The sequence below is a fragment of the Ambystoma mexicanum genome, chromosome 8 (genome assembly GCF_040938575.1).
Source record: "Ambystoma mexicanum isolate Mex_15411 chromosome 8, UKY_AmexF1_1, whole genome shotgun sequence".
NCBI lineage: Eukaryota > Metazoa > Chordata > Amphibia > Caudata > Ambystomatidae > Ambystoma > Ambystoma mexicanum.
In genome coordinates, this window is record NC_090929.1 from 1,664,218,687 (window position 1) to 1,664,234,203 (window position 15,517).

At 47.2% G+C, this 15,517-nt stretch overlaps 1 protein-coding gene across 4 annotated transcripts in view; it reads left to right on the plus strand.

Moving 5' to 3' along the window:
* The window catches only part of INPP5F (inositol polyphosphate-5-phosphatase F), a 2,244,937-nt gene that overhangs the window by 581,794 nt on the left and 1,647,626 nt on the right, over positions 1-15,517 (plus strand). For all 4 annotated transcript variants that reach the window (XR_011268751.1, XM_069611942.1, XM_069611943.1 and 1 more), the window contains exon 4: positions 6,960-7,096. Coding sequence is in view for 3 of the 4 variants with exons in the window: in XM_069611942.1 (XP_069468043.1) it covers positions 6,960-7,096 (137 nt within the window). In the remaining variant the exon portion in view is untranslated. The remainder of the gene's footprint in view (positions 1-6,959; positions 7,097-15,517) is intronic.

The window sequence follows — 15,517 nt, forward strand, 5'->3', positions numbered from 1 at the left end:
TATCGGCCCTCAAAAGAGGTGTGCCGGTTAAAGACATATGTGCGGCCGCTACATGGTCGTCTGTCCATACCTTTACACGTTTTTACAATTTGGATTCCTCCTCCAGTCAAGAGACTAGGTTTGGAAGGGCTGTACTGCACTCTATTCATCAATAGAAGACAGCGTGAAGTCAGTACTCCCTCCTCTGATAATAGAATACTGCTATGGGAGCCTATCTAAGATGAGGAATACGTCGGAGGACACAATCCCTTCGAAGAACAAGTTACTTCTTACCTTGTAACGTTCTTTCAACGGGATGTTCCTCCGACGTATTCCTCATCAACCCTCCCATCCATCCCCGCAGTTCTACTTCCCTTGTTGTTGCAGCTTACGCTCCTTCAGGGTGATTAGTTAGTCCAGAAAGTATTATTGTGGGCTACAAAACGGAACTGAGCAACGGACGCTGCGCGCGGCCTTTATAGGCAGGATGACGTCGACGTCGATACGGCGGCTGTCGAGGGACATCGACTCGGAGGACGTCGACGCGCAGCGCCCTCTAGAGAAAAAAATTTCCGAGGCCAGCAGAGCTGGAAGGAGATATCTAAGATGAGGAATACGTCGGAGGAACATCCCGTCGAAAGAACGTTACAAGGTAAGAAGTAACTTGTTCTTCTACCTCTTTGGTAGATACTCTATGGAAGTTAAATTGGGGATTGTGTGCATGGGGGTGTCTGAGTAGGGTGAGTCTTTTTAGGGGTGAGACTACTAGGCTTAGTAGAAGAGAGAAGGGAATCTTTTTTGGTGTTTATCTTTGTCTTGAGGGAGGAGATTTTGTTGGCTAAGGCATTTTGTATACCCGTGCACCAGTTTTTGTCCTTGAGGCGCGAGTCAGGCGCTTGGACAGGAGATTCAACCTCTTTTAGTATAGTAAAGAACTCTCGGGTGTTAGATTTGGCTTGTAGGATTCGGGTGCTGTAGGACGTTTGTTTGGCCAGGATAATATCTTTTTTGTATTGGGAGGCTAGTCTACTCAGGTTATTCTTATTTTTTTCCGAGGGATGTGATCTCCAGATTTTTGCGTAGCGTTGCTTTTCCTGTCTGAGGGCTTTAAGATGGGGAGAAAACCAAGTTGATGTGTTTTCTAGGTTTGCTCTTTTTCAGTTGCATTGGTGCTATGACATCAAGAGATGAGAGCATGACTTTGTTGTATATGTCTACCATCATAGCGGGATCTGTGTGGTCCGGGATGGCGGTCAAGGTCGGTGCGATCAGTGGGATCAGATTTTCAGGGGTAATGTTCTTTTTATTTCTAGTCTGGACAGCTGGAGCTATACTGTCAATTTGCACTGATGTCGCCTCTAGGGTAAACGAGATCAACTAGTGATCTGTCCAGGGCTGTGGAAGTATAGAGGAGATCAGGACTGGGCAACTGTGCACAGCTAGCCAGTCCAGAGTTCTACCTTTGGTATGAGTAGGCTCCGTGATCTTCTGGGTAAAGCCCAGGTCCTCTAAGGTATTATTAATTGTTATGGCATTAGCATCTGTGGGGTCACTAAAACCCAGGTTAAGGTCTCCTAATAAAATGCTTTGTGAGGAGTTCTTGAGATTATTGGATAGGATGTTTGTGAGGTCTTCTTCAAATGACCCTAGGGGGCTAGGTGGTCGGTAAATAAGGTTAATGGAGATGGATTGTGTGTTAGATATGGTTAGTTTTGCAGTTAAGGATTCACAAGATCCTGCATTGGGAGGTGTCTCAATAGTCAGGGAGAATTTAGTTTTAGCTATAATGGCAAGACCTACGCCTCGAGAGGTGGTACGATCAAGTCTTAGTAGAGTATAGTCATCTGGAATGGCTAGCATAATTGCAGGGCCTGCTGTTGTGTGTAGCCAGGATTCAGTAACAGCTAAGAAGTCCAGGTCTTCATTGTAGAGTAGGTCTGCAATGTCTGTTGCGTGGGCTACCATGAAGCGGGCATTTATCAGTGCTCCCTTAGTCCCAGGTTGTGCTGGTTTTGACAGTGGTGCTGAGGATTTATGCGTGTTTTTCTGGGCGCCAATAGATTCGCCATAGAGTCTTTGTTACTGCACTCTGTTGCTGTCCAGCTAGGTTTGCGCTTTATAAATCCCATACATACATACATTTACACACTTTCAACACAGTGTTCTTTGGCAAGGAGTGCATTGTGAGTGCTTTTCCTCTATGGGTAGGAAAATGGAAGATGGAAGGATTCATTACAGTACAGCTGTGTGATCTGTGTCAAGCAGACTACTGTGATGTCTGGTGTTCCACGGGATAGCTAAGTAAAGGAAGAGAAGGAAGGGAAAGGGGTTAAGTCTACAGCATTCTTGTGATATTTAGCGAAAGGTATGTTCATAGATATTGTGTTCCAGCCATAGGGAAGAAAGCAATTAGTCCAGCATTATTTCTGTACTGGAGTTGGAGAGATATGTTACGGTGCAGCTTTGTGATCTTGGGCAAACAGCATATCCTGAGCTCTTGTGTTGTAACCAAGTGCAGAAACTGAACCAGTCAGTACTGGAAAGTGAATGCATTATTTCTGTGCAGCCTTGTGATCTTGGACACACATTCGAATCTGAGATTCTCCTCTCTTATGGTTACATGCTTCACAACACTCTTCAGGAGGCTTTCTTCCTGTATGGGGATTCCACTTCCAGTTCACCAAAGGCAGGTTGCTGTCACTTAATCCGCCCCCTCTTTCTCCTCACTTTGTAACTTCAAATGGCCCATTGCACCCCTGACCATAGAGCAACCTTTCTGCAAACACACAAGCATATTTTGAAGTTGCAGATAGCTACTTGCCAGTGGTAAATTCACAACTCTTTTGTAATGTTTTATTATGTTTCTTTTCTGAGTAAATGTTACATTCACTGAAACGGCATATGTGTTCTAAATATTTGTTTTAAAGGTTGCTTCCAGCCAGGGACAAAGTCCCTGCTTGTCTAGGGATCACCAGTGGAGTGATCCACAGTAGTTCAGGTACCTCTCTGAGCCAGTGGATGATCCCAGCGGCAGAATGGGGATGCCCGGGACGTTCTCCTGCTGACTTGGCAGGGGCGAGTCTCATTGTTGTAACCCAGGACAGAACTGGGGTTCTGGAATACATCGGTCAACTAGTGCAGCTCAATAGCGTGTAGCCCTTTGTAAACAGAGTTCAAGCTCGCGTGAAGCTTCTGTCCCCTTAAGGAAGATAATTCCCCTTCACTAGACACTACATAGGAATTCTGTAACATTTTTAAAACCGCATCCATAATATCGGGGACATCATTTCACTACTTAAAACCAACACTTGATGAATTATAGGGTCCTGCTGTTACAATGTTGCAAGCCCTCATCTTTGCAACCAGGCATTGCATCAAATTTAAATTGAAGTTGCAGAAGCCTTGTCTCTCAGCAGAGACTTCCTCTGCTGAAAGTACAGGGTGCCAGGGTTCTCGAGCATACGGAACATTTCCAAAACGGATAACTTACTTATTCCGTTTCCAATGTCGAATTTACATGCTGTGGAGGCAGAACTCTCCGCACAAGGTACACGGTGAAGGGCAGCAAGACTGAAATCCACACGCCAGTCCAAAGCAGACCCAAGGCGGCTCAGGGAATTCAGCTATTCCCAGCCCACACCCGGTTACCACTCAAGGGGCAGACACTCATTGAAAGGCTCACCCAGGGAGAAGAGGAAACGCAGTATAAACACAACCAGCCCTACCTGTTTAGTTGCCGCTTGGGTGGCTGGTGGTTGGAAGTGTTTGGAGCACGATACAAGATTTTGGTGGTGAGAGGGTGAGAAGGAGCAAGGAGGAGGTGGTAAAGAGTTGGAGGAGATAGTTATATTACTAGCTGGTGTCAAGAGTATGAAAAAGGTGGTACCGTTAGGAGGAGGTGGTGAACCGTTGGAGGACTTGGGCATAGCTGGAGGGGGCAGTTAGTCTGAAAGCAGTGATAACATCAATATGAGGTTATATTAAGAGGTGATGATAATGAATTAGAATAGCTGGTAACATCAGGAGGAGACTGCAGAATAACCATGATACATGAAGGAGGCAGTGACCATGAGGAGGAGGTGTTCACGCTCACGGATGTAGTATGCAGGAACGAGGACGCTGAATTGTCCCAAGTCAACTTTCTGAGGCAGAACTATGTCTGAGTCCTAGGCTGTCGGCTGTGAGGGCTTCCCACCACGATCTTCCATGCCCTTGCCAACAGCCTGCATGACCTCCCCACGATCACCTGCATCATACCATCTTGAAACGGTAAGCCCTGCCGGGCTAGAACATATCTATGGCTGCATGGCTTCTTAAAAATGGCCACCACAATTTCCAATCCTTTGTTTCCTGATACTTTTTGCTTCCGTTCCTGACTGAACTGCTACGATTGGCCGCCTCTAACATCATTTGGCCAATCCTGGGGAGCCGGCAGGCTAAGCCGGCCCCACACTAAGGCTCACACCAAGGCCCCTCGCCTGTCTGGCCTACCCAGCCCTGGCTGATGTGACAGCCACAGCCCTTTCATCTTCAATCCGATTCCTGGTGCATTCCTCAAGCATGCATCTTCTCATCGCACACTCCATAAAGTCTTTTCCGGGTATGCTTTGTTCCACCTATCTGCTGTTCACTTGCCCTACTTTGTTCCCCCTCTACACTCCCCTGCACCAAGTGGTGTTCCCTGCCACACTTGAGGTATCTGCTGCGGCTGCTGCTGCTGAGGGCAGTGCTCCGACTCTATGGCACTCTGGATTTTCATCTCTACACACCGCCAACTCCTCCTTCTTTTACCACCACCGTACTTTGTAATCTTTATGCTCCCACAGAGCTAAGCCTCCACCATGCCTCCTGCCTGGCTGTATTGCTTCTTTTTTCGCCCTTAACGTACGTGGCAGCACATGACACTTTATTGTTCTATCTGCGGAATTATGACTCTGACTTTAATGTCCTACCTTGGGGCATATATCTTCCCTCATTACTGACCTCAGCTATGAGACCTACCTGTACCTTCCTACATGATGTATCCCCTCACCTTGAGGCTGGCAGTCAAATGTTGCACCTTACCTTTTTTCTTCCAAATGTGATGTAGCCCCCCGCACCATAGGGTGAGGGTTTTCCAAACTTGTGCACTCACTCAAATGTCGTTTCTTAGGCTTATTTGCCTGCCTGCATCCCCCGATGTGACTTTTCCACTCTGAAGGCATTCTTACCTGCTTGTCTTATTTTCCTGCCTGCATGCCCGATGTAGCCCCTCATTCTATGAGGTGAGGCTTTTCCACTCTGCAGGCACTCTTACCTGCTTGTTATAATTTCATGCCTGGTTTTCCATAATTGCGGTTTACCTACCTACTTTCCTGCACTTCTTGATCTTGTTTTGCATATTTTATACCTCACACCTCTTTCCCCTCCCTTCCCCTAACCCCCCCCATTTCATGTCCCAGCACTCGCACATTCTATATCGTCTACCGACCTAGTCGGATCGTTTGTTTGTTTTCATCCCTTAGACCCCCTCCCTGCACTACCCCTTCTCCCCCTCTCCCCTGCTCTCATGCTATAGCACTTGCACGTTTCCGAATGTTTCAAGATCTTTTAAGAACGTTTCTGTTTTTGTATAATACCATCTTTCTTCCCCCCCCATTGTCTTGATGCGTCTTGAAACACAATTTGTGCTGTATAGTGCGCATTACAAATAACCAATAAATACATGTGGATAAGAGGCCTACGGAGTAGAGCTAGTGGGAGCTCCTGGCGCCAACTCCAAAGCCTTGAGAAGCTAGAGCTGTACCTACTCTATGTGGAGTAGACTGAGGTGTTTCCTGGATAGATTCCAAGGATAGGCGAGGGTGCAGGATCCAGGAAAGCCAGCATCTAGCTAGTCACTGAGGATTGGCAGCCAGCCCTGGACCAGACTGTGACACACTTTGCAAATTCAGAATACTTTTCTTTTCAGATGTACATTTTTGTGTTAATTATTTTTGTACTGGAAAATAAGACTGCCAACCATATTTCCGAAGTCACGTCCCCTGTGCACCCCACTCAGCCCCAATCCAGCCCCTGCAGGGGTGAGGGTTAGGATGACCGTGGTTGTTCTCGCAACACTGTCCATCCACTCGCCTCTCTCCACACAACCCATTGTATGTGAAAATATAATGTGATTTTCAGGTAGAACGTTCAATATCTTCATTCTAAAAGGAATTCATAGCTAAACAAATGAGAGATTGCTGATTTCTGGGGCATGGACAATGGGTGTTCAGAGAAATGAAAACAGAAATTAGGTACAGGTAAATGAGGAGGTCAGCAACATGGCAGAAATTATGAAGTGGAAGCATTGGGATTTCTCTTAATGGGCAAATGTACTATAATAAGCATTTGCAGAATCAATACAATGGGGCTCAACAAAAGTAGAAGGGTACGCTTTTTTTGGTTCTGCCAGGCTTGTACAGAAAAATGTTACCCTCACCATTTGTAAAATGAGGCCCGTTGGATTTGCCACGATAGTTTTTTGTGTCTCTTACATGTATGGCCTTCCTGTAAATATCCCTCTACACCCCTCTGTCCTACACTATTCTTCCTTCCACTATTTGGGTGTGGTCGTTTTTTTAAATTTTTTTTATTAATTGCATTTTCGTGATCAAGTATTCTAAAAGTGCAATTAATTTATCTTCTTTAAACCCACGGATCTTTAGCTATTAGCTGTAACGCGCATGCATCTGATAGATGCTGAACAGTTGTCAGAATTCAGAAATGGTGAATGCTCTGGCTTTTGAGAGAAATGCTTTGCCTTTGGTTCTACAAGGGTAACTTGTTCATGCTTTTAAGTTGGTATGCTAATTTTGATTTTGACCTTGAGCTGTCTTTGAAACCCACATGCTGTGGTTTATCCTGACATGCGTGCAGCCAATGTTGTCAGATTATGTTTTAATTGCCACCTGCTGTGAGATTTGGAGGAAATGGTGCTGATCAAGTTTTCTGTCTCTCAGATCTCCCGTGGTGGCTGCTCTTAATCCGTCAGAAAGCTGTGATTGGCAAGCTTCCTGGAGAGCATGAAATACACAAAATTACCAAGATCGCAGTCATACCCCTCTGTGATGCAGAGCCTCAGGATCTGGAGCTCGAGGTAAAGCAATGATGGAATTAACCAGATGTGTGTGATAAAGAATGATGTGCATGGAAAGTCAAGAAGAGGTTTTAGAGACGGGATGCTAGCAAAGATGGTGCGCCCTGGAGCTACTGAGATTCAATACAGTCCTACCCAGGAGTTCAACAGTGCTATTTTGAGGATGTTTAAGAGGATGTGAAGTGCGCATCTTTGATAGAACCTACCACGGTCACAACTCTGCACCTCTGTCAACTAAAGGACATTTTGTTTTCCATTGACTTCTCATTAAGTAAATGGATTTGACTATTGGTTTGGTTACTTACCGGGACTCATTACACAGTCATACTCTTCTTCATCCAAGTCTTTATACTATAAAGCGTATTGCCCTCTGAGGCAGGCAGGACATTGGTATGCACACAAAATAAAGTGTTTGGTTTACTGTGTTTCCAACCCTCAGAGATGGGCAATATTCATGAGCCTACCTAGGTAGCAAGTCCTGAACTAGTCCGGAAGTACACTACCCTTAAATGTACACCTGGGGCAGTCGGGTTTCATAGGTTCCAGTACTGGGACGAGGAAGAGTAGAACATAGTTAAATGAGATTACTGGTAAGTAATGTCATGTAAAAGAAACACAGAACTTCAATTTAAGTTAGATCATGTTAGAAATCTTGTATGGAATAGCCACAGTGCTGCGGGTGACCGATCCAAAACTGTTAGAGTTCTGTTAGGAAATTCATTGGCGTCCCCCGACTCCACCTTTCAAAATGCTTCCATCGTTTCTTATTATGATCTAGTGGTAAAAAAAGAATATTCTGGGAAATTGTATGACATCAGTTGGGCATCCGAAAGTAAAAGTATGAAAGTTCAATTAATACATTGTGTTCTGTTCTAGGCTGTGGGCTTTCTTAGCTAGTAACTTTGCAGCTGTATAGGGGTGTATTGGATTAATATAATATAATTTGGCTTTGGAACTAACCTTGCCAGTCAGCAAAAGCAAAGAGTCATTATCACTAAATGCACTCCCTACAATTCTATATGTGAACGTGGTATAAATGTCTTGCAAACACAGCTAATTCAAACATACACTAACAATTATTATTTCTTCTTCTCTCGCCATTGTGAGTAGTCAGAAATGAGAGACAGACAAAGTTTGACTGTTTTCCACATTTGCCATTTTATTAAAATAAAAGGATTTGGAAAATGTCCTCTATCCTAATTCAGACGAGTTTCCCTACCAATGAAAATCAAAACTAGGGACCAGTCTGCATCTCGTTGTCCAACTTAAGCAAACAGTCCTTGTGTCCAAAACATATCTGACCCTCACAATAAAAATGGACAACAAAATGTGCTGGGTAAATGCCTTTGTTTTAAACTTAGAAAAATAAGTGCAAAAACCAAGTATATAAATCCAACAGAACAATCCTTGGATCTAGGGGATCGTTCCCTTTGCCTGAATTGGTTCAAGTATAAAATGTTCAGTTCAAACAGTTCCTTAGGAATGGTAGAAATGTCTCTTTCATCGTACACACCTTAAGATGAAAATCCCTCTTCGCAAACAAAAGATGTTTAAGGGATGGCAAAGTATCTCTTGGCAACTTGAGCAAGGATGGGTTTAGCACTCTCTTAGGGATGATGAAAACATTGTCGTTTCTAAACACTGATTCCCCAAGAGTAGTGGAAATGTCTCTCTTGTGCAACATGTTCTCAAGAATGTCAGAGTATCTCCTCAGAACAGTGTATGATTTTTGTAAGTATGGTGGAAAAACTGTCTCTTCCACTCAGCAATAGAAAATATCCTGGTATACTCCCTTGCCAGGAACCTATTTCACAATGTCTTTTCTGTTTATAAACCTTTTCTGGTTTACCTGGTGTACTCCCCTGCCAGTTATTCCCCTTCTGGGCCTTTAATATCCCTTGGTGTACTCTCCCGCTAGGTATCTCCCCAAAATGGGTCCTCTAGGTTCGGAAGATCCCCTGGTATACTCTCCTGCCAGGTATCTCCCCTTCCCCAAAGGATCACTGCCTGATGCAACACCTTCACCAGGTCTTCTCTCAGTCTTTCAATATTCTTTCATTCTTGAGTATAACACAGTTCTTACTACTTCACTGTTTTATACTCCACTGGCTTCAGTGATTACTTGTTCCAACTTCCCCCACACCGGCAACCCTTGTATGGAGGTTTGTTGAAGTTTTGCTTTTCAACTTCATTAATATTGTTCATTGGCAATGCTTGTTCCAATCTTCCCCATATCGACCTTTCACATATGAAGAGTTGTATGCATCTTTCCTTTCAATTACATAACTAGAAATGTTTGTTTGCTTTTTTATGATGTTTACTCCATCTTTCCTCATATTGGCATCCCTCATATGGAGACTTGCGTAAACTTAATATTTCAGCGTTACTTGACGGACATTCAAAACATCTCGGTATTTGCTGCACTCCTGTCGGTACACCCCCTGGGCCTCCCAACCCTCCAGGACAGACTCACTGGTATCTCTTGGCGTCCCCGACCTTTGGCTTATTGCTGCTGCAATGTTCGAATTCTGGGAAAGCATTTCCCGCCCTGCAGACACCTCTTAGGTCTTCCCGCCGGCTTCTCTCACTTACCGGTAGAATGATGGCTCTGCAGTGTGACCGCGCTCCTGCCAGCCTTCTCCTCAACGCTGGCTCCTTTGCGGTCTCTGCTCTCCTTCTGCCACGCTGCTCCTGGTCTCTCTCCACTTGTCTGTCTCTGGTTCTGCTTCCCACTGCACCCACTCTGCATCTCTCCCCTTCTGTTCTGAAAAGCACACCATTTTTAAATGTCCCATACAGCTGACTGGAATCCCAACAACTAGTATGCACATTCAGCTCGGTGTGCTTCTTGCTTTACATTAACTCCTTTATCCTTTTCTTTGTCCCAGTACTATAGGTTTTTACTACTCCAATAGCCTTCTCCTGAATCTACCTTATTCCACTATGCAACCCCTGCAGCTAATCCAGAATAGGGCAGCAACAAGACTTATAATTGGCCCTAAGCTCAGGGACCGCATCTCTCCTGCCCTAAAAATGTTCAACTGACTCCTGGTTCCCACACGGATCAAATTCAAATCCCTGTGCATCATCCACAATGCTGTCTTGGGCCTGGAAGCACGCTCTTTGCAACTTTCACTTACTAAATATTCTCTTTCTAGACCTCTAGGGTCCTCTGGAACAACTCTGTGTGTAAAGCGTTTTGCTATACAGAGGGCCTGGGGCCGATCACTTTGCTCATCTGGCTCCCTCCTATGGAACAGCCTCACCCTTCCTCTTCGTCTTGAGCAGGACTTACTCATATTCTGGAAGCTCCTCAAGACTCTCCTCTTCATCTGCTCCTTCCTTTCTTCCCTCCTCGGCTAATGTCACAGTCGCTGTGATTGGTGATCAGGGCCCTTATGTACCCTCAGCGTCCTGGCCTCCCAATCGCCCCAGCCTCTGCCTACCTCGCAGCACTTGCCTCGCCACCCACCGGCCTTCGTCCTGTAGGCTTGCACTATCTACCCAATGCGGCTCCAGGCCGCATATCAATAACCATGCTATGCACTTCATCTGCTGCTCACCCAGGAGCACGGACGTTCCAGCACTTAACCTCACTCCCACTTCCCTGCTTCTTGCTGCACTTGTATGTTCTGCATACTCACAAGGCATAGTAGGTTCGTCTTTATCTTCACTGTATTCGTTGTTTTACAATCCCATGTTCCCTCCCTGTTGCCCTGTGGGCATTTTGAAACAGCATTACCTTACTGTATACGCGCCTAACAAATGAACAATACATAAATAAAATAAATAGGTTTTCTGGGACTTGGTGTCCATTGGAGATTGAGATTAGAAGTTACAATTCTTTGGATTTGCAATCGGGTCAAGATGGTGAGACCTAGAAGATGTTATATGAACACCACTTGTACATAAAGAGTGGCTGGCATCCTGCCTAGAGTGTCTAGCATGAAGAGGTCTTTGAGTTTTATTATTAGAAGGATTGGTATACTGGCAGTATGCCATCAAGAAATCAGGGATTATAAGGTTGTCTTCTTCACATGGAAGAGGGCCATACCGTGTCTTTCCTGCAGGGTTCACCACTTATCCTCCCGACAGCTATCTCCTCCCATGTGATCCTCCCTCAAAATACCACACCCAGGGTCAGGAATCCAGTAGCGGCTGCCATTCCCTGGACACATGGGATGAGATTTTAGCCTGGTGATTAGTGGTGACTACACAGGATTCATCACACCATGCACCTGCCAAAAGTGGTTTTAGGATCTGCCTTCGTACAGTCGAGAGTAATCCAGGCATTATCCCTTTTAAGACTTCTTCCTTGTCCAGCTCATTTCAGTATGAGGACTTCACAAGCAGTTCACTGGATAATGAGATTGTTCTGACAGTTGCAGTCCACACAATTTTTATCTGGAAAATGCATCCATTGTTTACACAGTAGCATACAGCAGAACCAAAGGTGGGTTGTGGGAAACCCACTTATTACTTGTAGTGGGCAACTAAAGTGTGGTGGATGCTGTGGCGAGAAGGACACTGACTCACTGAGGACATTGTGCCAAGTGTTTTATTAAAGAAAAAAGGATAAAGCCTATCTTTCTCCAGCATTGGATCTTTCATGGATTCACATGCTTAGAATATTCCCTGTCGACAGACTGGGAACCCTCGGTACACTTATAAAGCCGTTTCCCATAGGAAAACTTCCGACACTTTTGTGTCCTATCTGTCGTTTTTGAGGCCGCCCACGCATGCCCCACTAGGACGTAGCAGTATAAATGCCCCGCCCCTGCGGCTCCCTTTAGATTTCAACTGTCTCCAAAGTAGTGGGGCGACATATGTAAGGGCTTCTCCCAGAAGAGGTTGAAGGTGGTGTATGAGGCGGTTAAACGATGGAGCGGGGGCATACCTGCCTTCGGAGGTAGGCTCCACGCGCCGCATGGCCTCAGCGTCAAAATCTTCAGGGGCCCCGTGCCGCTCGACATTGTCGGAACCCCCTTTCATGACCGGCGGAGAAGGAATCATTGAGAAGCCATTCTAAGGAGTCCTCGTCGAAGAAAGCCTTGTCATCCTCATCTTCGACGAAGAAAGACAGAAAGGAAAAGTTGAAATCCTCCTCGGGCGATCACCATAGATCGACCTCGAGTCGAGAAGCGGAGGTCAAGTTCAGAAAAGGCAGGAATGCCTCAGGGACCTACACGACCACCACCACCGTCGTTGACGGCAGGGCAGTCGTCAGCCCCTTCTCTGCCACGGACACAATTGGTCTCAACTATTCTTGGGCCGCAGATGGTGACGACGGGGGCCAGCTTTAGCCTCGTCGACGGAGATTCCGCAAGAGGCCTGGCGACCAGAAGTATTCGACCCTGTTTTGCCAGAGACCCTACTGCAGCAAGAGGCGGCCTTGTCGGTGTCCTCGGGAGATGAGGATGTGAGAGTAGCTGGCCCTGCAGACCTCGGGTTACGAGGAATTACCAGGCCTCTCTCCGGGGGATCCAGCATTCCGGGGTCTACCCCTCTTCTCAATCCGCATTCACTCTTGTCGCTGGGGGTTTTATCCACGTTACAAACTTTGCTGAAGACACTGGACGAGACGCTACCTCAAGCAACTCCGGCCAGTTCGGCCATCGACGAACCGGGCCCGTCTCGTCAGCCACCTCTGTCAACCCACACGGCAGTGCCAGCGGGTAAAGACCTCTCAGCTGCACGCCACAAGGAGGGAGAACTGATAGATTCGGACTCGGACAGGAGAACCTTATCGGATGTCTCACTTTCCCCCTCCAGGGATCCAACCTGGGAGTCTGAGGTGGAATTAGAAACCCTGAGAAGCCCGGCTCAGCCGTCTCTCCCGGACGACATTGGGTCATTTCACGCCATGATGGCCAAAGCGTGTACAGAATTCGGGTTGGCCCAGGAAGAGGAGAAAAAGGACTGCTTTCTTTTCGACCACATGGGTTAGAGAAGGAGGTCGGTGTTCTCGGTACCTATCCTGGATCATGTGTGGCAGGAGGGGTTACAGACCATGCATCACCCCTTCTCGCAATAAAAGGTCGCCTGGAGAAAAGATTTAAGGCCCCAGAAGCTACCCCCAAGTGTCTGTCCTCCCAACCAACCCCTGCCTCGGTGGTGTCAGCGGCGACGGCGAGAAAGGCGAGGGCCTAGCACAAGTGCACGACCCCCCCCTGGAAAGTGAGGCCAGAAGACAGGATGCCTTTGGCAAAAAAGTGCTGTCGGTAGGAGCAACCACAGTGAAAGCGGCCAACTCTCTGGCTATAGTAGCCAGGTACGACAGAGAGATGTGGCACCGACTGGCACCTATGCTGGAGCATCTTCCGGAAGAACATCGTAAGGCGGCAATGTTACTTGTCAGGGAAGGTGAAGAGGCCTCCAATCATGCCATAAACATCGCGGTGGACCTCGCAGAATCAGGGTTTAAACAGGTGAATAACGGTGTGGTTCTCCGAAGGCAAGCATGGCTAAAATGCACCAACTTTAGACCAGAGGTGCAATACAAGGTGCTCGATATTCCCTTTGAGGGAGACCTTCTGTTCGGCGAGAAGGTGGGCGAGGCCCTGAAGGGCATGAAGGAGGACTCGGACACGGCGCGTTCCTTGGGAGCCCTCCAGAGTGGTCGAAGTTTCAGGTCCTTTTGTCCCTTTAGGGGAGCATCGGGAAACTCCAGATTCTCGGCATCGAGAGACAGATCCTTCAGTAGGCCGGCGTACCCCCTCCCAGGGATACAGACAGGCTTCTCAAGCGGCAAAACGACGCCAGGACTACCAGACCCCCAGGAAGAGAACGGGTTACTCGTCTTCGACGAGAGATAAGCAGACCAAGGACTAGCAATGACGGGCATCGGAACGTTCTGGGAGGCAGAGTATCGTGCTGCATCGACGAATGGGAGCAAATAACAATGGATCAGTGGGTGTTTGACACAATAAGATACGGACATTCCCTGCAATTCAAAAGCAACCCTCCGCACATTCCACCGGCGTTTGTAGCTCAACCCCATCTGAGCGTGTTGCAGCAGGAAGTAGCACTTATGCTACAAAAAGGTGCTATAGAATTGGTTCCGTCGTCGCAGAAGGGTCAAGGGGTTTATTACCGATACTTCGCGGTGAAAAAACCAAACGGAAAATGGCATCCCATTCTTGACCTGCGCGATCTCAACAAGACGTTGAAAAGCCTAACATTGAAGATGCTCACGCTCCAGGAAGTGATCCGGTCAGTTCAGGAAGGGGACTTTCTGGAGTCTCTGGACCTGAAGGACGCATACTTCCACATACCAATGTATCGGTGACACAAAGTTCCTAAAGTTTGTGGTAGGACGGACTCACTACCAGTTCACAGTACTTCCTTTTGGGCTGAAATCCTCTCCCAGAATGTTCACGAAATGTTTGGCCCCAGTGGCGGCCTGGCTGAGAAGGCAAGGTCCTTATGTGTACCCGTATCTCAACGACAGGTTGGTGAGGGGGTCCTCCCCTATGTCGACTCGCACAAGTTTGCAGTCTACCATGCAACTCTTACAACGACTGGGGTTTGCGGTAAAGTTTGAGAAATCTTCGTTGACGCGTCGAGAAGCTTGGTGTTCCTGGGCGCGCAATTCGAGACCCAGTCAGGGTTAGTGAAGCCATCCCTCGACAGAATCGCCAAACTCAATCGATTGGCAGGTCGGCTGAGAATCAATACCAGACTATCAGTGAGAAAATATGTGTCGATTCTGGGTGCTATGGCATCCTGCATTCCTCTGGTGGGCAACTGCCGCCTGTTCATGAGGCCGGTTCAAGAGTTTCTGGCGGACCAGTGGACGCAGGCCCAAGGGCTCTGGTCGGACAAGCTGACCGTCGACGACGACAAGCTCCTACTAGCTCTTCAGTGGTGGCAGAGCTTTCAGAATCTATCCAGAGGGGTACCCCTACAGGAGCCAGAGTTTCAGCTAACCATAGTGACGGACGCATCTCTGACAGGCTGAGGAGCACACATGGGCACTCTACAAACGCAAGGTTGTTGGTCCCGGAGGGAGTCACTCCTGCACATCAACGTTCTGGAACTGAGAGCAGTGCGCTGGGACTTGAAGTCTATCCTGCAGCACATCAGAGGGTCCATAGTGAGAATATTGATGGACAACACAACAGTGATGTTTTGCTTAAGGAAGCAAGGGGGCACGCGGTCCGGAACCCTTTCCACCGAGGCTCAGAAGGTGTGGCATTGAGCTCTGAAACACGATATATCCATCGTAGCTCATCATCTCCCGGGAGTAAGGAACGAGCAAGCTGACTCACTCAGCAGAAAAATTGACCAAATACACGAATGGGAGATAGACAGCGTTCAGTTGTCGAAGGTCTTCGAGAAATGGGGACAGCCTCCGCTGGATCTCTTCGCAGCGAAGAGGAACAAGAAGTGCAAGATGTATGCCAGCAGATGGCCACAGGA